The following is a 22405-nucleotide window of genomic DNA, read 5'->3' as shown; positions in this document are numbered from 1 at the left end:
AAGGTCTGAGGGACAGTGGACCGGCCCCCTGCTGAAAAAGTTTACTGACTCCTGAGCTAGTTCAATAATGTCTACACTGACTGGCCGCAGCTCTACAGGATGTCAGACTAGGATCTCTCTTGGCCCTACCTGGAGATGCCAGGGATTGAACCTGGAACATTCTGCACGTGAAAGAGATGCTCTGCCACTGAGCTAAGCCTCTTTCCCATGAGACTTTAACCTGAGAAGGTAAATGCTAGCGGCAGCCCAGCTCTCTTTTGTTCGGCTCCACCTGTTTCACACAATGACATGATGAGTCAGGCTTACAGGCAAGAGTAGGAATAGCTACATCAAAACGATTATGGTGCCCCCCCCTTCCTGCAAGTACCAATCTCTTCTCGAAACAAATGTCACCGTGTTCTGTATGCCAATGACAAGCACAGAAAAGGAAGATCTTGACAAAAGAGGTCAGAGCCACACACCCAAAAGCACCTTGGACCGTTTCCAAGTAAGGAACTCCCAGGCTGCCATCAGTTGAGCAATTTCCCCAAGCCTCATCTGACTGGCTTTGCCCCATACAGAGACACCACTAGCAGGTGACTTGTCTGCCATTATGTTTCTTTAGTAACACAAAAGCAAGTTTAATAATAATAATAATAATAATAATAATAATAATAATAATAATAATTTAAAAACTGGGAGGCTATGAAAGTTTGAGAAGCTCTACCCAAACAATAGAGTTACCATTTGTAACATTAGGCCTTTCTTCCTGTGGAGGCGAGTGGTCACAGGTAGAACCACAGACAACTACCGAGAAGGCTACATTTAGGCTGCCTTCTGCAACCTGGTGCCTCCAGGAGTTTTGGATAAGAACTGTCCTTAGCCCATACCAGCCCAAACATCTGATGGGTGAAGCCTGGGAGTTGTGGTGCTGAAAAGAAGGCCGTGCTGATGGGTGCCAGTGCCCAAAATATTTGGAGGATACCAGTTTCGTGAAGGGTGTTTGGAAAGTAAAGAAAACCTTTAGGTCCCATGGATTCAGCTGGAGGACTCTAAAAGGAGGAAGTGAAGGCAATCCTGAAGCTATGGGGTAGCTAGCTGGGTGTGAGGCCTCCAGAGGGGTGCCATTGAGGCTCCCAGCCGAAGGCGGGGGTGCCTTGCCAAACTAGATCTTTCACTCGGGTGAAATAAAGCCTAGTTTCACCCCAGGATTACCCCCTAAGCCAGTGGTTCCCAAAGTGGGTGGTGCCACCCAAAGAGGGTGGGGCAGTGGGCTAACCTAGGGAATAAACAACTATCTGACTTTTAGAAGACATCTGAAGGCAACTCTGTTTAGGGAAGTTTTTAATGTTTGATGTTCTGTCGTGTTTTTAATATTCTGTTGGGAGCTGCCCAGAGTGGCTGGGGAAACCCAGACAGAAGGGCCGGGTATAAATAAATTATTATTATTATTATTATTATTATTATTATTATTATTATTATTATTATTATTATTGGACTTCTGGAGGTGCAAATAACTATCAAGCTTTGACAAGCTGGTCTCGCTGGATCAAGTTCATCAATGTTGTTGGATTAATGTTGTTGGATGTTTAGTTGGGAATTTGTTTGATTTTGATGGATTTGTAATTTTTACAGTTTTTTATTTGTATTGTTTTTTGTTTTCTGGGTTTTCTTTTTTTGTTTTTCTTTTTATTGTTTTAAGGTCTTATTTTGTTCTTAAGGGGAGGGGTCAGGGCTGCCGGGGAGTGGGTCCCAGCCAACAAAATGGCTGGGGCATGTTCCACAGAGGGGGATGCACTGGGACAACCGATCTCAGTGATCACGGGTAGGAGGAGGAGTTACGCTAAGACCAGACCATGTCATTACAGAGGAGGCAGGTTTAGTCGTTGTCTGAGGACTATCCCTGCCTCCGGGTCCGGTCCTGACCGGACGGATACTAGAATCAGCAAGGGATAGCCACATGACCTGAAGGTGCTGCTGTGCAATGCCAGGTCAATGATTCATAAGACCACTGCCATCCATGACTTGATCATGGATGGAGGATTTGACCTGGCATGTGTAACAGAGACTTGGTTGGATGAAGCAGATGGGCCCGTCCTTGCCGCTGCTTGTCCACCAGGTTTCTCTTACGCACAGCAACCCAGGCCTTGTGGGCGGGGAGGGGGGGTTGCAGTGATTTTTGGGAAGTCATTAGTTTGCACCAGGCATCCTATTGGGAAGACCCAGTTCTCTGAGTGCATGTTCTGGAAGTTGGGCAATAGGGGCAGTACAAGATTCCTTTTGGTGTACCGGCCTCTGCTGCACCAAGGATTCCCTGCCCGAGCTGCTTCAGATAGTGGTGGATGTTCTCCTGGAGACACCTAGTTTGGTTGTCCTAGGGGATTTTAATATTCATGCCGACACGACCTTACAAGGGGCCGCTCAGTACTTCGTGGAAAGCATGGTCTCCATGGGGCTGTCCCTGAATAAGTTTGGCCCAACCCATAGCCGCGGACATGCCTTGGACCTGGTGTTTACCTCTATGGATGTTGGTGATCTGACACTAAGTAAAAGCGAAACGAAAGAAGTGCCATGGTCAGACCACTTCCTGGTGCAACTTGACTTCTCCGCGACCCTTCCCCTCTGCAGGGAGGTGGGACCGATTTGGATGGTCCGCCCCTGCCACTTAATGGATCCAAATGGTTTCCAGAGAGTGGTAGGGGATGCTTTATCCCATGTTGATGGCCTTTCAGCTGATTCCCTGGTGGCCCGCTGGAATGTGGAGTTGACCCAGGGCTATTGACTGTTTGGCTCTGAAGCGCCCTCTCCGATTGCATGGAGCCCGGACAGCCCCGTGGTTTTCCACGGATCTGAGGGCAATGAAACAATTGTTGAGACGGCTAGAGCGCCGGTGGCAGATGACCCATTCTGAAGCTGACCGGACACAGGTTAGAGCTCAATGTCAAGCCTACCAAGTGGCAGTAGCGACGGCGAAGAAGACTTCACCGCCTCTATTGCATCTGCAGAAAACAGCAGCAGGAGACTTTTTCAGGTGGTCCGCAATTTAGCGGAACCACCTGCTACATCGGGGCCCAGTACGGGCCACATGATCTCCTGCAATGATTTTGCAAAGTTTTTTTGCAGATAAAGCCTGTGAGTGTGGGATTCGGCGGGCACCTTTTGCGCCTCCCCCACTCGCGGGGAAACCCGATTTCGGGGATCCGGAGCAACGTGGGGTGAGTGGCGCGGTGCTTCGAATCATCTGCTTCTTCCACCGAGCGAAGCCGCATAGCTGTTGTCGGAGAGCGCTGACTTTTTCCTGTGGACAATTTGACTCTAAAGTAACTACCCGTGAGTAGAGCTTAATCGGGAAAATTGGATTTTTAAAAAACATCTAATTTGGCATCGAAACGGGGAAGGTTCAATACAGGAAGTCCGCCTTCCCCTTTTGTAAATAGACTGAAGCAATTGAGGCTGCAAGCTGAAGTCTTGGAAAGCCTTTTGTAAAGACTAAATTTCCATAAGTAAAGAATATAATCCCCCCCCCCCTTGGAGGCAGGAGAAGGGGGGGAGTTGTGGACTGAGTTTGCTTGTGTTAGTTTTGTAGTGTTTTTGTATGATATTGTGTTGTTTTTCGTTTGTTTGTTTCTTCTTTTGTTTGTAGTGTTTAAATTTAAATTTTTGGAAACTCAATAAATATTATTAAAAAAAACAAAAACAAAGTGTTGGTGCTGACCTTTAAAGCCCTAAATGGCCTCGGTTCAGTATACCTGAAGGAGCATCTCCACCCCCATCGTTCTACCCGGACACTGAGGTCCAGCACCGAGGGCCTTCTGGCGGTTCCCTCACTGCGAGAAGCCAAGTTACAGGGAACCAGGCAGAGGGCCTTCTCGGTAGTGGCGCCCTCCCTGTGGAACGCCCTCCCACCAGATGTCAAAGAGAACAACAACTACCAGACTTTTAGAAGACATCTGAAGGCAGCCCTGTTTAGGGAAACTTTTAATGTTTGATGTATCACAGTATTTTAATATTCTTTTGGAAGCCGCCCAGAGTGGCTGGGGAAGCCCAGCCAGATGAGCGGGGTATAAGTAATAAATTATTATTATTATTATTAATTATACTAAAAGTTTTTAATTGGACTTGAAACAAACGTGCAATTAACTGTTACTGTTTTGGATTGCCTTGTGTTCTTAACTTCCTTCGTGGGTCCTGCAAACCACTATTCTGAACAATGCTTTTTTTACAGGGGCTGTTCCCCAAATCCTACTGGAGCCTAGAGATGAGCCCTGCTGCAGCCTCCACCTGCTTCATGACACTCTCTTCCTCAGGTGCTGCAGCAGCAACTAAGCTGAATTTTCAAACTAGATGTCCGGGGGGGGGGGTCCCTTCGGCGATTCCTCCTCCGCCACCCGCCTCGCCGACAATTCACACACAGGCCTAAACCCACGTGCTCAGTTCCTCCTCTTCTCCCGCCCCGCCTCAAGCCTTCATTGGCGGCCTCCAAGCGGGGCTGGCTCAGGCGGCGGGCGGTTGGTTGCTGCTCCTCCGCCCGAGACCCGGCGCGGCGGTTCCCGGGTGCGCTTGCCGCGAGGAGCCGAGGCTGAGGCGACGGAGTCCAGGTCCCTCGCGCAGCGCTGGAGGAAGAGGCGGCCTGAAAGCTCCGGGGAGGCGTTGCCCGGCGAGGCCGGGAGTTCGCCCCCTGCCCGGGCTGCAGAACAACAAGCGAGGAGGAGGCCGCCCCCGAGCAACTCCTGGCCGAGCGCTGGGGACGCCGCCGCGTCGCTTTCCCGCCACCAGGGTGGCCGCTTGGGTAGCGCGGGAGGGCGAGCGCGAGGCGCCTCAGCAGCAAGTGGCGCCGCCGCCGCCGCCCCGCGCAGACCTCGCAGGAGGCGGGAAGCGCAGCCGCCAGGAGGCAGCGCTCGGCGGCGGCTCCCCCTGCCCCGGCCGGCCGCCATGGCTGCCGCGGCGAGGCGACGGCGAGGGACTCGAAGCGGTGGCTGCTGCTGCTGCTGCTGTCGCCTCCTCTGGAGGACTCCGAAACAAGGGCCCCAGTCGAGAAGAGGTAAGGGCTAGGAGCCGACGGGAAAACCCCTCTCCTCTTCACATACCCAAATATGCCAGCGCCTAGGGGGCGAAAGCCCCCCACCCCACCCCGGTTGATGGGCATTGCCATTCAAATAGTGTGCGTGCCCCGCGGCTGGTGATCGATAAACCAATATTTTATTCAAGTTGGCACCCGTGTAAAGCAGCCCAAAGAGCCAGTAGGCTTTCAGTTTCCTTTCCTTTTTACCATCCTGAGAAAGGAAGTATCTGCACCACTTCGGAGGGTCATTGCAGAGCTCCTCCTCCTTTGCATGTTTGCATTTATTTACTTATTAGTTACATTTACTTTTCCCAGTTTTGTTTTGTTTTTAACGATGAACGTCCAAAATCCCCTCCAAACCCATGCCAAAGTTTTGCTGCGAATTCGTAGTTAACGAAGCTCTTTTTTCTCCCTCCCGGGAGCTGGAAAGTGGGGTACATAGACTGCAGTTCTTCGGCTCCCGTTTTATCCACACAGCAACCCTGTGAGGTGGGTTAGGCAGAGAGGCAGTGACTAGCCCAAAGTCATCCAGTAAGTTTCTTGAACCCTGGTGTCTTCCTCCAGTCCTAGTTTGACATCTTAATCATTACCCCTTGCTGGCCAATAATGAAGGACCTGGCTTTAAATGCAGGTTCGACATGAGCAAAAGGATCTTGAGGATCATTAAAAAAAAAATATTCCAGTTTTCATGTGTTATGTCTCATCAGTTGAGAGAGAGAAATGTATATTGTGTGTGGGCTTACAAAGTAAGAGAAAAGCACAAGACTTTTCTCTTAGTTTGGTAGATGTGGGAGATCAGTTTGACATTGCCAGAATAAAGTGGTGCATTTATGGTCCATTGGGCTGGGTAGCCTTGCAAGGGATGGAAGTGCTACAACTAACCCACCTTCCCTTGTTCCTCTGGCTGGTGAGAAAGGCTAACTAGGAAATGCCCAGCACCCTAGAGCATAGTGGCCTGGCAGGGGGGATTGCACTGCACTTGGTGGACCAAGTGCACCTCGTAGCCTTGTACAAAGCCTGGCAGAGAGACATTCTGCTGTGCCATGCCTTGCTTTATTTCATGTAAAGTACCAGCCTGCCTGGAAGCTGCATCTTCTGTCGCACAGCGAAGTCAAAACTTCACAGTAAATGAATAAAGCTTTACTGAGTTAAACATATTTCTTTACAAACACATAATGGAGGAGAGCAAAGTAAAAATCAGGCACCCCCAAACTCGGCCCTCCAGATGTTTTGGGACTACAACTCCCATCATCCCTAGCTAACAGGACCAGTGGTCAGGGATGATGGGAATTGTAGTCCCAAAACATCTGGAGGGCCGAGCTTGGGGGTGCCTGGTAAAAACAGAAGAAGATTAGACTAGGCTAGAGAGCACTCCGTGTGTCTTCCTACAATTGATACAATATTTGTACAAGGAATGAGTCATCTAGCTGAATTAGTCTGCACTTTTCAGCATTTTCCAACACTTTCTGCACTTTACTGTACTGCTTCTGCTCTCAAAGACCTTTGTCACATGACATCTTCTGAGCTATAGCCATTGCAACAAGAAGCCATGGATTGCCCTATCCTCTGTGTCACAACGTATTCCTATTCCTGCATGTATGGAGACGGGTGAGACCGTTTAGTTAGCCTGCACATGTTCAGCGATGCTCTCTTTTTCTCTTGCTTCACAGGATTTGGGGCTGCAGCCTGGCAGTGTAGACAGATCCCAAGGCGTAAGCTCAGATTCTGTTTATGATAACAGCAGTGCCTGTGGTGAGGCAACTCCCAGCTGCTTTTCCAGTTGCTATGAAATATATCAGGGTGTTGCCAAAACTGCTGGAGACGTCCTGGGCATTGAACAGAATTGTCTCTGTGCTGAAAGTTGTAGGGTTTTCTTTACACCTTGTATTACCTCTTCCATCCCCCATACTACTGTTACTTTGGGGGAAATGTGGATCCAAAGCTGTCAGAGAGCCAGCGTGGTGTAGTGGTTAAGAGCGGTAGTCTCGTAATCTGGGGAACCGGGTTCGCGTCTCCGCTCCTCCACATGCAGCTGGGTGACCTTGGGCTAGTCACGCTTCTTTGAAGTCTTTCAGCCCCACTCACCTCACAGAGTGTTTGTTGTGGGGGAGGAAGGGAAAGGAGAATGTTGGCTGCTTTGAGACTCCTTCGGGTAGTGATAAAGCGGGATATCAAATCCAAACTCTTTTTCTCTCTTACAAACTCTTCAAACTCTCAGTGGTTCTTGCTCCCAGTGATGACTTCGTGATGATGTCCAAAACAGTCTTAGTCTAATGTCCAAAATAAAAGTGTGCACTGCACTGTGGGTTTGGGAATTTGATGGGAGCTGAAATTCAGAAATAAGAGAGGTCTTTCTACAAAGCTATGATGCTGTAGAATATACATCAACTTTTAAATGTGAGGGCATCTCACTACCATATTAAAAAAAGTTGGGGCTTCTAGCAGTACACACTCCTAGGAAATAACAATGGTTACCTTTTCAGATTGCTGGTTCACACTCACGCAAGCGGCCTTTCTTTAACAGAACAGTTTGTAGGGTGAGGAGACAGTTGTTTCTGCACATATTTTTCTTCCAAAAGTGTTTTTCAGCTTACCTGCTTGCACATTCAGTTCCATCTTTATTTGGTTATTCAAACATCAACAGGAGTTTCTTTTTTCTTTTTTTTCTAAAAGTTGCAAGTTGCTTTCTGACAGGCAATATACCTTTAGTCATTGTTCCAACTCTCACTGAAAGGGGAGTTTCCCCATTGACACTAATGAGTACTGGTTTTTGCTTTTTAATAATGGCTTGATTAAAGAGAATGTAATACCTTAAGAGCTTGCAGATCAGCTCTGCTGCTGTGTAATTAAATGTATCTACTGGAAAACAGTGTCAGGTTTACACATTCGTCCTAATCCTGCTAAGAACAAAGTATATTTAAAGTTGATGCAAAAGCACAGTATCTTTTAGTTTATCCAACTAGTCTCTCGGCTGTAATTCACAAGACAAAGTTTAGAGGCCATTTAAAACTAAGAAAAATAGAAGAGCAAACAGTGCTAAAATAAGTGTGAAGATAACGATAGCTTTCCCCCTTGCAGAAAGAGGCACATTTTAGTTCATTTAAATCAGTGGAATTAAGCTTGCTTTACTATATAATTGATGGAGGTCATGGTATGTATGTAATATCCCTTCTTATACTTTCCACCAAAAATTATTGTTGAAGTATTCAGACTTAGAGTGTGGTAGATTCTAACAATGCATTCTTATGCTAGTCTCCTCAGAAGTAAGTCCCATTGAGTTCAACAAGATTTCCTCCCAGGTAAGAAGGTATAGGCTTGTAGTCCAAGTTCCTTGACATTGTGGTTCCAGTATATGGTTTATGGATAATTCTCTGGTGCTTAAGACTTTCCGTTGTGTTGTGTTGCGTTGCGTTGTGTTATCCACCTTTTAGTAATGCAAATTTATGTTATGTCTAGTGGGAAGTAAAATTGACACTACTGTCCAGGACACATAACCTAAATGTGCATGCTGCAACTACTTTGAATTTTGTTATATTAGCCTGTACTGCAAATGTAAAAACTTCTGTCAACAAGAATACACACTTGATTTTTTCTTCCACGTTCTGTCCTGAATAATCCTTGGAGCACAACTAGTACACACGAGGTGTGTAAGGAGAGCTCTGCTAGACCACAGATGAGCATCCTTGCTTGTGGCAATAGCCAGCAGCAGAGGTGCTTCCACAAAACACAAAAGGAGGGCTTGAAGGCTACAGCTGTCTTCTCCTCAGCAAGTGGGATTTAGTGGCCTCCTGCCCCTCTGAACTCGGAGGCATTGATCAAAGAGGTTTAATGATGGTCTAGACTAGAGGGTCCCCAACATGCTGCAGATAGCACTTCAAATGCCTGGCTGAAGCTTGCAAGAAGGCATACTTGATCAGCAAAGCTTTGTTTTTACTCAGGCTGAATGCAGCCTATAGTTGCTAAGGGTTTCAACAGCACTGCAATATAAGCTGCAATCCCATGCCATGTGCTTGCATGCTTCAAGATCCAATAGACTTCAGCGAGACATTTGCAAACAGGTTTAATTATTCAGCCTTAGACTTAGGTTTCAAACATGTGCTTGCTTGTTCACAGTGACACTTACTGACAAGTAAAAGAGCATACAGTTGTAGCCATAGGAAAAGAGGTGGGGATTCTTTCATTAAAAGCAGCTTGTGCAGAATTGACCATGAGATAAGTATATTAGACCATTTTATCCAGCTTGCCCTTGACAAATATTTGGTTGGGTAAGACTCTTAGGAGCATAATAATTGTCTTAGCTTTTCGGTTTAGGAACTCTTAAGAGAAGTGTGTGCAAATACCAATGCCTTTGCAAAAAGTAGGTTTTGAGATACAATAAAAATTCTAATCCTGACTTTCAGTTCATTGCCACACAACTTAAAATGCCTATTGTTTCTGTTTTGATATATGTTCCCCTACTTGTAATGGAATTCTGTTTTTACTTGGCTATGATTCGAGATCTGTTACTTCCGTAGGTAGTTGTAAAACTAGTTTCTCCACCCTAACCTAGAGGGATCTGAGCACTGGAGCAAGAGATGACCAATTTTCAATTCTAGTTAACACTGAACTTCTTTTGAGAACTTCAGCTGGAGTGTCTAAAAGATACACAGGGTGTAAGGGAGAAAGTGGGCCTGTTTAGATGGCCTGCCATCAGAGTCTAATGGATCCTGGTGTCTTCCTGAATGCAGGAATTTTCCAGTGGAAAAAGCTGATGATCCTGTTGAAGCTCTCACTGTGGAATGGTGAGATTGGATGTGCAGTTCCAGAATGGCTTCTCCAGCATTGCGGAGCCTGCTTGCCTCCCTGGTAATCTGGGGAGCTTCAGGCTATATAAGATAGACTCTGACTAGTGCTCTCCTTATTTCATTCTGAAACCGACCAAGCACTAGCCAGTGTCTACCATGTGGCAGTGTGAGCTGCGAAGAAGGCTCATTTTGCAGCTTTCATTGTATCCTCTAGTCTAGTAGCTGGCTGGAGAGGTTGCTGTCCCCTGCAACGGGGAGGGGCCTCTGGAAAATTCAAGGGCCTGCTGTGACCAGCTGGCTACACATTTTGTGGATAAAGTTGCTTGACTTTGGAGTGGCCTTGATTCAGTGGTCGTTGCAGTTCCAGATGAAGTACCCAGTGCCAGAGTTGGTGAGATTGGTTTCAGCTTATGCAGGCAGCTAACATGGGCAAGGCTGTATGCTGACCATGCATTCTCTTCACCCCTAACCCTTCTGGGCTTCTTAAATCTAGCAGAGGGAGTTTAATTATCTGGGTCTAGAGCATGGTCAATGTTTCATTGCATTAGCAATAACTATCAACCAGTTGCAAAAACCCGCTTGCTGGGGAAGTGGGTGCAGAGAATTGTGGTGGGGAACCTGCAAGCATTTGTGGTTAACACGGATTATTTTGATTGATTCCCTGGGTTCAGGCATGGGCATGGGACTAACTCTGCCTTGGCTACCCTGATGAATGACATTACAGATAGAGGGACAGGGTATGTGTGAGTTTGCTTTTGCTTTTTGACCTCACTGCTACTTTCTGTACCATTTGCTACTGCATTGTCCTCAATCGGCTCCAGGGAATGGGAATTGGGGTCACTGTGGTACATTGATTTCAGCACTACCTACAGGACCAGGTCCAGAAAACAGCATTGGGAAAGTGCTGTTTGGCTCCCTGGAAGTTATCCATATGAAGTCCCTGGGAGTGGTGGTTGGGTATTTGAGGGCAAGGTGCCATCAAGGTGTTGATGTCTCTCAGCTCTGTTTCTCCATCACATCTGAATCAGGAGAGGCTGTGCAGGCCCTGGAACAGTGCTAGACACGGTGGTTGGATGGAAGAGCAGGGCATTTTTTAAACATAAATATGGGCAGAATTCCTTCGCCACAGCCCTTATGACTCCTCCCCACCTGTGACATGTGCTTTTGCTTGACCCTAGTTTACATTTGGAGAAAAGAAAATGCCTATTTAGAAGCTGTTTGCATTCTCATCTAGACTCTGTGGTTGTAGATTTGCCCATCCTGTTTCACACAAAACTAAGTTTGCTGGCCACCAGTGCAATTTAGGCCAGAAGAACCACATGGTTCAAGGCATGCTGCCAATGATTCTGATATTGGTGTTTTGTTGAGGTGCGCAGTGCCAAAATGCTGAAAGCCATGCAAAGTGAGAACTGGTGGAAAGTGAGGTCTCTCACTGGTGTGTGTTCCTGAAGCAGACAGCACTGCTCACCCAGAAGCACACTTGCTTGAGAGGTGTTGGTTCACCCAGCACACTAAGCCAAGCCATTGCTTTGCAAAACAGCTTGAATGTGTGGGCTTCCAGAGAGGAACTTGCATCTACTTTGCTCTTTGCTGCTACTTTGCTGCTGCACCTTGCGAAGCTTAGCCATGGCTTGGCTTCGGGTGCCATTTGAACTGGGACTCACTGCTAATCACAAGCTGTAACCAAGAATGGGAGACCAAGGTTTGCCTTAGTGTGACATGCAAACCAGACACACATACATTTTCTCCTCTGCTCATATTTGATGCAATATCCATTCCTGATTGATTTCTTTTAAGCAACATCTCTCTTATGTGATGTTCATGTGCAGTTCTTGCAAAAACATGTTTTGAGTGTGTTCACAATGCTGTAGGCTTGAGCAGCTGAGAAGGGCTTTGGGATGTACCAGACCAACTTGCCCCGCTGCAAGAGGTTTTGTGTTTTAACATAAATAGAAACATTACGGGTTGTGGAGTATATAGGGGAGGAGGAGATGTGGGTGGTGAAGTGTTGTTTTGAAGCAAACATACTTTCTCCAGTTAGGTAGGACTCACAGCAGCAACTTTGCACTTAAACAATGAAGCACATGAATAAAATACAGGAAGAGGAGAGTGGGTGTCGAGGTAGGGCAGAAGGTGGTTCAAAATGTGGTTCTGTTCCTTACAGTCATTGCAATTAACTGATGAAGCTACTTAAGTGTGCACTTCTAAAAGCAGTCCTTTCAAATCCCTGCTAACAGCAGAGGGCTTGGGGAGAGGGAGGAGGCATGCCTACTGAACTCAAAGCATAAATTCACATGCTGGATAGAAGGATTTTTTTAAAAAAAACACTGATTGCAGAGCGGAGTGGAAGACCTACAAGCTGCAAAAGGGAGTGGGTTTTTCTTTAGCGGCATGGGAATGGGTTTGACAACAACTGCTGAAGAATGCCAAGATTTCCATACCCTTGCTCTTGCTGTCAGTCAGTGGAAAGGGAAAAGTTGGCACAATGAGGCAATGCCAGCATTTGGCTGCTACAAAGTCTTAAGGCAGGGGTTGACAACCTAAGGCCCATGGGCCACAAGCGGCCCATGGGGGTCGTTTAACTGACCCACGAGCCGCCTCCGAACCGAGCTGCACGCTCGGTGAATCCCCACGCGCTGTGCTAAACCAGTGCCGTGCAGGGACTCACTTCCACGGCGCCAGAAATCGTGTCTGCACAGACGCCAGAAATCGCGGGTGGGTGCATGATCCAGTCCACAGAGGGATCTCCGCTGGCGTGAACAAGCCCAGGCGAGGTAAACCTTGCCGACCTCTGTCTTAAGGGATGTCAAGCAGGAGAGACAGACAGGATGGAGGAAAGCAGACTATGACCAAACATACCATAGTTACTGTGACCATATGCAGAATGTTCATTGGCTTAAGTGTGGCTTGTACGATAAACCATGGTTTCAAATACATGTTCTTATACTGCAGCTGACATACACCCTTGTGGTCTAACCATGGAAACAGGTGCATAAAGAACAGTGAGATGGGATTTCATTTACTATCCCCCCCCCCCAATAATACAAACATATGCCTAATATAATGGAACACAGATGGAACCAGATCTTTCAAGTTTAAATACTTTATGTATAAGACTAAGTGAATATATTCCCCCCCCCAATCTTTTGTTGCGGTTTGGTGTTACAACATTGCCTGAAAAAATGTACATTTGAGGTTTGGTGGCCACATGCAAAAGAGCTTATTGGACAGTGTGTGTGTCATTGACTTACCAGGAAAAAGGTTAGGGGTTGATGGGCTGCAACTATACTACTAGAGAAACAAAATACTATTCTGACGTGTGTCATTTCCTAGTATGCTGGTTGTTGACACATTACAGTGCTGAAAATTATTATTGTTTCCTGTTTCTCCTGATATTTACAGGATGTAGACTTAAAAGTGAGCCACGAACGTTTGGAACACTGTTACGTTATAGAAGATGAAGACTCAGAATCTCAAGAGGAGGAAGAGGGTAAAAGCGACCAAGTGGATTGGAAAGAGAAGCTGAGTCCAGTTTCCAGCTCTTCGGTGAGTCTCATAAAAGTTGTATTGGGCCATATACGGTTAAGTTCTACTCAGAATAGACCCATTGAAATCAAGAGTCTTTTGGTAGTCTTGCCCGTTAAGGTCAATGGTTTTATACTGAGTATGACTCACATTGAATTCAGTCAATTGCCCGGGATCCTAAGTTGCTCATCCATTCATGTATGATGGCGGAGATTCTCACCAAGTCCCCTGCCTCATATCCCACACCATATCCCAAGGGTCCTCAAGCTCCCTGGGGTAGATTTTCAGGTGGCTGTAGAAAGATGGGTGAGGAAGGAAAGTCTCTTTCCATAAACAAGACTTCTGTTCCATTCACAGAAGGAAAATTAGAACCCCAGCCATCAATATTAGTGTTTTTGAAAACTGATTCAAATATTGATTTATTCATGGCAAGTCTTTATGAACATTTTTGAAATGTATATATTCGCAAATATCATTGTGGGAATAACCTGTCATGTCTTAAAAGATATCGTTAACTTCTTGCTGCACCAGTTACTTGGTTATTATTTTCCCCAACCCCAAAGTTGTGGTCCGCTCTTTTCTCTTTAACATCTCTGAATTATTATTTTTTTAAAAGTTGATGTGGTTTTGCTTTAAATCATAAAACAGCTCTAGTATCAAAAGACTCCAGTTCTGACCATTATAAACAATGAATTTATGAAAGCATGTTCGGATAACTGCTGTTTACTAAAAAGTTTTACAATGTGGCATTTAAAAAAAACAAAAAACCATGGGAGTGGTGGCAGCTTGTAATTATCAAACTATTAGGGCAAGTATTACCACTTCCTCTGTAGCTGCATGAAAATCTAATGGAATGGTGAGCCTTAACTGCTAGTCAGGGGTCAGCAAGGTTTACCTCGCCTGGGCTGGTTCACTCCAGCGGAGATCCCTCTGTGGACTGGATTGCAGATGCGCGTGAGTGTGCGCACCCGCAATTTCCAGCGTCTGCACAGATGCGGATTTCTGGCGCCGCAGAAGCGAGTCCCCACGCCGCGCTGGTTTAGCACATTGCGCGGGGGCTCACCAAGCGGGCGGCTCATGGGCCGGTTAAATGACCCCCGCGTGCACCATGTGGCCCATGAGTCTTAGGTTGCCGAACCCTGTGCTAGATGGAAGACAGCAGCCCAGTTCTGGGGTCCTGTTGTAAGCTTTTAATTGGCTGTCACGTGAACTCCTGGTTGTCTGAATCCACTCTCTGTATGCAGCGAACAACATCTCAGAATGTGCTATCCTATAGTGCTTCTTCACAGATGTACTGCTGGCCAGTTAACTTGGTATGAAGATAGCATGCTTTGTTGTTTACAAATGTTACTGTCACTCAGCGACATGCATTATTTACTTAATACATTTTATATACCACCTGTCAGCCAGTTGGTTCCTAGGACAGTTGAGAACAGGATAAAGGGGTTGCCAGCCTCTTTGAGGCCCCTGGGCACATTTAGAATTTAGAATTTTGCAGCTGTATACATCTCCTGTGGCTTGAAGTGGTGTCTTTTTCCTGATCCCTCTTACAATCCTAATTACAACTTTCCATTAACAATGGATAAATGTCTATTAATTGTGAGTTTTTTGCGGGGTGTGGGGTTTACAACAGCCTTACAGAAGCACTACTGGTTCTGCTTTCCCACTGGAAGGTTATTTTCCACTGCCAGCATCACTGACTGAAAATACATTGGAAGTAAGTGTTGCAATTTGCACATAAGCTTGTAAACTATCTCAAAGTTGGAAGCATGCTTCTACAATAACCCAGTTAAAGCAACTCTATTTCAGATCCTGATCTTTTCAGAAATGCTGCAACTCAACTGCACCATTTTTCCCTTTGCTATTTACTTCCAAAAAGTGTGATTTGCCGAAGTAGAATCTGAAGAATTGTTTTAAAACCATTTCCCCGATTTCTGCAGCTCCATTCTAGGTGTTATGACAGAAGACTTTGATTACACCATGGAAGCTAAACCTGTAGTGAATGAAGTGTAGCAAGTGACTTAGGGGTGCATTCATTTTTCCTCAATTCGACTAAAGGGTTCCACGTGGCACACCTTTCCAAGGGTGCATGCCAGTGGTAAGTGGAACAAATGTGACACTTTGCTTTCAGCTGTTGACTACATTTCAGTCAGGCAAGATCACTCAAGAGCAGGGTAAGGCAGGGTGTGTGACCTGGTGAGAGTCATGAGGGTCAAATGGAAAAGCCCTGGAGGGCCTCAATTTGCCCCAGGCCCTGAGGTTCCTCAGCCCTGATTTAGAAAATACCTGTGGTGTCCTGCAAGGCTCATCATAATCACCTGTGCTGTTAATCTTATGTGTGGAATTGTTAAAATGATAACTCTCCTGCCTTTGGACAGCACATTCAACAACATGCTGCCCTCCAAGTCTGTATTTTATTAACGTAAGCACCCAGCAGAAACTGTATGTATTCTAAACCAATGTTTGGATAGTAGGGGAAGGTGTGTAGATATTTCTAAATAGATGCAAGTATGTGAGGAACTACCTAGCTAGGGCAAACAGCTGAAGATGCCTTCATTTAATATACCGGTAATCATAGAGGTGGAAGGGATCCTGAGGGATCATCTAGTCCAACCCCCTGCATTGAAGGAATATGCAGCTCTCCCTTATGAGGACTGAACCAGCAACCTTTGCATTCTCAGCACCACTCTAGCCAGGATGATGGGCCCAATGTTCAAGATGTTAGTTTTGAACCTTTTCAAGCTCTTCTTGCATGCCTCAGTACAGTGGTGCCTCGCAAGACGAAAAGAATCCGTTCTGTGATTCTCTTCGTCTAGCGGTTTTTTCGTCTTGCGAAGCAAGCCCATTGACGATTAGCGGATTAGCGCTATTAGCGGCTTATCTGATCAGATCAGCTGATAAGCGGCTTAGAAAAAAGGGGGGAGGGGGGAAAACCAGCAGGAACTCGCAAGACATTGTCATCTTGCGAAGCAAGCCCATAGAATATTCGTTTTGCGAAGCACCTCCAAAACGGAAAACCCTTTCGTCTAGCGGGTTTTTCGTCTTGCGGGGCACCACTGTATATCTTTCCCTACATTACCTCCACCCCAATGTCTGTTGGATAAGCTCATAAGAATTCTGCCTTTAAAAATGGAGAAGACAAGGTGTGGGCTGTGAAACTCGTGCCTCTATGTTGCAATTTTTAGGGAAACAATTCAAGCTGCTCCTGTTTCAGCAGAGGTGGGTAGTGGTGGTTTTCCAGTTTGTATTGCAGTAGATAGCAGACAAGCTACTGCATCTTACTGGGTTCTTTTTGATGTTTTCCTCAATACTCTTTCAGGCTGCCATTTTTAGTGATCACACTCTTTCTGTAACAGCTGGTATTTGCAGAAAGCATTCTCTGTGTTTAAAGTATTGTGGGGGAGGAGGAAATAACACATTTTAAATTATACAAAGGGCTGCTGTTGAACTGGCTAGAAACTATTTAACCATAGGGAGAGTTGCAAGGTTTCAACATAACATAGAAAACATTTTCATTTTGCTCCCTCTTTTAGGAACATTGGTTGGGAAATACTATGCCCATTATCAACAGCAGAGGTATGAACCTGTCAAACTTCCACAATACAGATAATCTGACTCAGGCTATTAGCCGTGATGTTAGTCTTCATGATGCTACAATGATGAAATCAGACCACAATACTATAGTAAATGCAGAGAAAAGGAATTTGGAGATATTGGAGACTCTGTCATTAACAGATTCTCACACATCGCTAATGAATGGTGTCAACATGCTTGGGGTTTTTGCATCTGATAATTGTACGAATCTAACAAACCAGGATTTGTTCTTGAGCCTGGATGGACATGGATTTGAAGCTTCCTGTTTCTTTGAAGAACGGGATTCTGATTCTGGACTGTCTTTGGATTTAAATCATAGCAATTCATCCCTTGCTTTTACCTGTGACAGTGACGCTGAATCTGCCACCTATGATGATTTAGCTGTAGAAGGCTGCTGCGTAGAATACAGCAAATGTTACCACACAGATTATCAAAGCAATTATCTCAGTGCAGAATTGTTTGTAGATGTGTTGCACGATCACACGTACAGCCAAATCCCACAACAGCTGGCACCCTGTGCGCCAGAAGACTATTACTTCGTGTGGCCAGAGAAATCCAATAAAGCCAGAAGTAGAAATGGAGATAACACAGGAAAAAACCAAAGCCGTGATGAATACCGCGCAGAAGCCCTGAGAATTCCATTCTCTGTAAATGATATTGTGACTCTGCCTGTCGATTCCTTCAATACCATGTTATCAAAATACTACTTGACAGATAACCAGCTATCACTCATACGTGACATAAGGCGGAGAGGGAAAAACAAAGTCGCTGCTCAAAACTGCCGCAAACGTAAACTAGATGCAATTATGAACCTGGAAGATCAGGTGTGTCACCTTCAAGCACAAAAGGAAAAGCTCAAGAAGGAAAAAGCCCAGTGCAATAGATCAATTAGCAATATAAAACAAAAACTAAATGATCTTTATTGGGACATTTTGAGTAGATTAAGAGATGACCAAGGAAGACCTGTTAACCCAAGCCAATACTCTCTACAGTGTTGTAAAAACGGCAGTGTTTTGGTTGTACCTGGAAAAGCCATCAAACTGGAACTGAAAAAAAATAATCCAACCAAAAAAATGGCTAGATAGAAAATATTTCTCTTTAGCTACTGAAATGGAAAGGGATGTTTCTTAATTATTCTTAAATACTGTGACATTCACAGTTAGTTTACACAGCGAAAAATAAAGTTTGGTAAGGATCTACTTTGATTATCCACATTATCAAATTATTTTTAAGACTTGTATACAAAAAAACCAAATAAATAAAATTGTGTACTATAAACGAAATGTCCAAGCTCTAGGTCTGTAAACACAGGCCTAATAGAATCAGTTCTTAACTGAAGATTTCTCTTCATCTGAATAAATTATTAGTTAAACCATATTGCATAATTTATTCAGCTTTGCTAATCATGGGGGGAGGCAGAGTTCTTGCAACTTAAAACTTCATTCTTTCATAGCCAGAACCAGGCAACAGTTTAAATGCTGAAAAGGGAATTGTTATCTTTTATTTATTTTTATTCCTAAACTTATCTACCGCTTGATTACTCACAATCCGAAGTGTACATAAAAAAATCCACAAGCGATAAAATTACCATAAGATCAAAACACTTCCTAAAAATGCCTGTTAGAACAAGGAAGCCTGAAGAACGTGCCTGACGTTTCTCAAGGAAGATGCCAGCCTAATCTGTTGCGATTTCTGCACGCTTGTGCCCACTTCACAAAATACAACTTCCAGTAAGTTACAAGCCATGCATCCAAACCACCAGCAAAGACTCTCCCCAAGAACTCAGTGATTGGGCTGGGTTATAATGGATCTGATAGTGTTTAAGAGATCCTACAACTATGTTGTTAAGGGCCTTGTAAATTGTCAGAGCTGTGAGCTTGGTCTGGAAACATTGGCAGCAATTTCAGTGGCCACTGGTATCAATAGCTGCTGACAGACCGAGATGGAGCAGAGCTATCCATTCCCACAAACCTACTTTTGATACAGATCTTCCCTCAGGGCGATCAAGGCCGATTCAGTTCCACAACCATTGCTGCCCACATCAAGGCACGTAAATGTAAATCAGTCCCATAAAATATGTGAAGGTGCTGCATTGGACACACAAACTTCTACACCTTTGGCACTACGGAGCAGTGATGTTACCTTTGAAGTGCTGGACAAACTGCTTAGTGTTCAGAGAACCACCCACCACTTCTGGTAGCTAGTCTCTAGATCACCTGCAGTAACAACTCAAGGACACAATGTTGGCTGTGAAGTAGTTCTTTGCAGTCTTCACTGCCACTTGGTAGACAAAACTTTGTGAACTTACAAGTGTTTGATCAGCTTTGAAGTGTTTTCCATCATCTGTGTTCCAGTTGTGTCCCAGCCTTTCATTGCCTGCAGCTCCTCAGCGAACCGAGCAGCAGTGCAGACCCTGGGAATGAATACCCCCATTACACAATGAGACCAGGGTCTCAAGAGGATCACTGGCTCAATCCACTGGAAAATCCCCAGAGCAGTCAGGAACCCATTTTGTTCCCTTAGTCTCCACAGATGCACCATCCAAATGGCTTCCCCACATTTGCAATGTTGAGGTTGCTGCCAAAAGCCCAAACTTCACCAGAAAGTAATCTGACCATGACAGGGGGGCTATGGACCACATTTGTATACAATCCTTCTACCCGCTACGTGCAAATACTAAATCATGGGTAAGTCCTGTGAATAACACATCCCCCCCCCCCGTTGACACCTTGTCAAACAGGTTTTTGAAACTCTGTACTAACCTGCTAATCTGGTTTGCTAAGGTAGTTATTTGAATGTATGCATCATGATGGTGTCTTGTCAGTCCAAGCCTATCTTTGCATAAAGTCTTAACCATTTATTTAGGTTCTTGTGTTACTGCCTGCACCATCCTATTAATTTTTACTCAGAAATCTGTGTTGAAAAGGGTTTACGCTCAGGAAAGTATATTTCGGATTGCTGTCTTGATTTGTGTCTAGTACCAAATATTATACTTGCAGTGTTCTGGAAAACAAATGCAGCCCTATCAATGCATAGAAATGGAAAGTAATCAATAGGATTTGCTTTCCTGCAATTTTACAAGCAAAACAGCAAATTAATTGCCACATGAAATGTAAAATGACCACTTAATTGAACGCATTGAAATGCAAGTAGTGCTTGCACTTTATAGAATTTTGAATGGACCCTGTTAGCATTTGAATGGTCTAAATTATAAACTTTAAATTTATAACTTATTTAAATCAATATTTTATATTTTTACCTTTGTGCAGTAGCATAAAGTGTTTCTGTTTGCTTATTGTTGTCATTATTAATGATTTCAGATACTGTTACAATTACTTTATTTTGGAGGAACATGCCAATGAGCTTCTGCAATATAACCAGCCATGCATTACACAGTACACCTGGTAGCAGAGTCCTGGAATAGAAACTTTTCACTCTACAAGTGCTGCGTTAAATTCAGCTCCCTATTTACAATCAACAAGCATGTATGCTTCAAAATAATGAGTGTAACAAATAGTAGAGTAGGTTAACTCTTCCAACACCACACTCATGCAAAGTTTCTTAAATTTAACACACCTTAAGTACACTTTTTGTTTTTGAAGAGGGCCAGAGTATTGCCCTTAACCACAAAAATAAGACATGCCCTTTTGAATAAATCCTAGCTCAGATATGTAGGAATATTCAGAGAGAGATATGTAGCTTTAAAGAAAACCACGGGCTTTACTGCAAGATATAGTGTTAAAAACAAGATTCACAGAGGCAATGTCTTTTTAATGATTTTTTCCAACATTGTGTCAGTGCTTAAGAACTATCTAAAACGACACTCAAATGACATTCTAGTTGTTTGAATGTGTTTCTGTGCAAGGTTCAGTAGATCCATGATCATGTTTAGGTCACACTGGGGAATGGGGTGCAGAAAAGGGGTTGACCCGCTTAACCAAATACTTCTGCAGATATTGATATTGTACCCACATATTGATACCTCCCTCTTACTTGGACACCCAAATTGGATCTAGCCAACGAGATACCATAAAATATGCTGTGTGTTCCCTCAAAGAGTTGCTATCTTCTAGATTGAAGTGTCATGCAGTAGTAGGGCTTATATTTTAACTGTATGAAATGTTAAAATGTTATCAGACTAGAAATATTTTTGTATAAAAGTTTATTATCACTTATAAAAAATATGACACAGTATTTGCTGTCTTAAAACATTAATTTTGATTTCCTATTCAGGCTGAATTCTAAGAACAGGTGCTACTATAGTTTTATATATTTTAAAAAGCATTACATCAGGCTGCACTAATATTAATTTAACCTAAAAAGGTTTTATAAAACCAGCAAAACCATCTATTTTGTGATGAGCATAGAAAAATCTTATTTCTTGAAGTTTCTGTGGTTGACCACTTCTTCATTAGTTACCTGCAGCTGGCACCTTCCTGCCAAAGAAAAAGAAAGTATCTGAAGAAGTTTATCATGTATGCTTCTTTGTATCACCTACAGGAAAACTTCAGCAAATGGCTATAATCCAGATGAGGCAAGTCAAGACCTTTTAGTGTACAGTTTGTACCAGAGACAAACTTTAAAAGACAAATATTTGCACTGAAAAAGCTGTGGCTGGTATGCCTATGACTACAACAGCAGAATTAAACAATATGCTACTCTTTAAATTGCAGCAACAATACATAGCAATCAATGGCAAAGGAACCTGACATTTAACACATCTTCAACAAATATGCAACAAAAACAAATTAGCATCCTAGCCAATTCATTTAGCAAGTCATAAAAATTCCACCTCGTGTATTATTTTCTTGTATACAACTATCATGCGAGAATGGGTGCTCTAAACCAATGAGTAAAATTATTCCTACATTTTAAGTTCTACAATAAGTATCTTCAGACAACACAGTAGACAATTTTCATAACGATAAGATTTCAGCGGCCCTGAATACCTAAGAGTTCACCATTTTCCTTTAGAGTGTTTATTTTTTAAAAAAATGAAGGATAAAAACATGAAATTGTACCATGTAAGTGAGCTGCAACATACCATTTTAACTAACCATAGCAGGGATGGGACCCTTGCAAAGTTTTAATGGACACTTGGCTGGTTCATTTGCTCAGCAGGTCTATTGCTTGTCCATGGTGCATAAAGCTAGATTCCAGCGGGGGAAAGATAGGTTAAGCAGCTGAAGTTAAAATAAATGAAAATATAATAGCAAAAACAAAAACCCACATCCCAAGAAAGAAACAAAAACAGTAATCTTAAACTTTTCAACCACAATTGTTAACTTGGTTCATTGCTATGTTAAACTAGATAATATACCACTATACTGAAACAGTACACTGTCATATAGTATTAGTTTCTTGTTTTTGGAATATTAAGAAAGGAAAAGTAAATAAGATCTTACCTAAAGAAGTTTAACTGAAGCTTAGAACTATTTTGCTCTACACCCTCAGCTCTCGT

At 44.0% G+C, this 22405-nt stretch overlaps 2 protein-coding genes across 3 annotated transcripts in view; one reads left to right on the top strand and one right to left on the bottom strand.

Moving 5' to 3' along the window:
* Positions 1-340: 340 nt before the first annotated feature.
* NFE2L3 (NFE2 like bZIP transcription factor 3) lies at positions 341-21138 on the top strand (the record flags this gene model as incomplete). Its single annotated transcript, XM_081163369.1, has 5 exons — positions 341-446; positions 4443-5020; positions 13228-13371; positions 14984-15067; positions 16884-21138. 5 exons carry the CDS (start codon positions 341-343, stop codon positions 18027-18029), a joined length of 2058 nt encoding a protein of 685 aa, XP_081019495.1. The 3' UTR covers positions 18030-21138.
* The window catches only part of HNRNPA2B1 (heterogeneous nuclear ribonucleoprotein A2/B1), a 14919-nt gene continuing 13603 nt past the window's right edge, over positions 21090-22405 (bottom strand). The window contains exons 11-12 of one of the 2 annotated variants that reach the window (XR_014000946.1): positions 21989-22093; positions 21090-21380 (exon numbers count right to left, since the gene is read on the bottom strand). The gene's annotated coding sequence lies outside the window, so the exon portion shown is untranslated. Of the gene's footprint in view, positions 22094-22405 lie in introns of both variants that reach the window. The other variant, XM_081164859.1, reaches the window with a different exon arrangement.

Source organism: Podarcis bocagei (genome assembly GCF_964188305.1).
Source record: "Podarcis bocagei genome assembly, chromosome: 12".
NCBI lineage: Eukaryota > Metazoa > Chordata > Lepidosauria > Squamata > Lacertidae > Podarcis > Podarcis bocagei.
The sequence above is the reverse complement of the archived record's forward strand: the minus strand, read 5'-3'. Positions and strand labels throughout refer to the sequence as shown.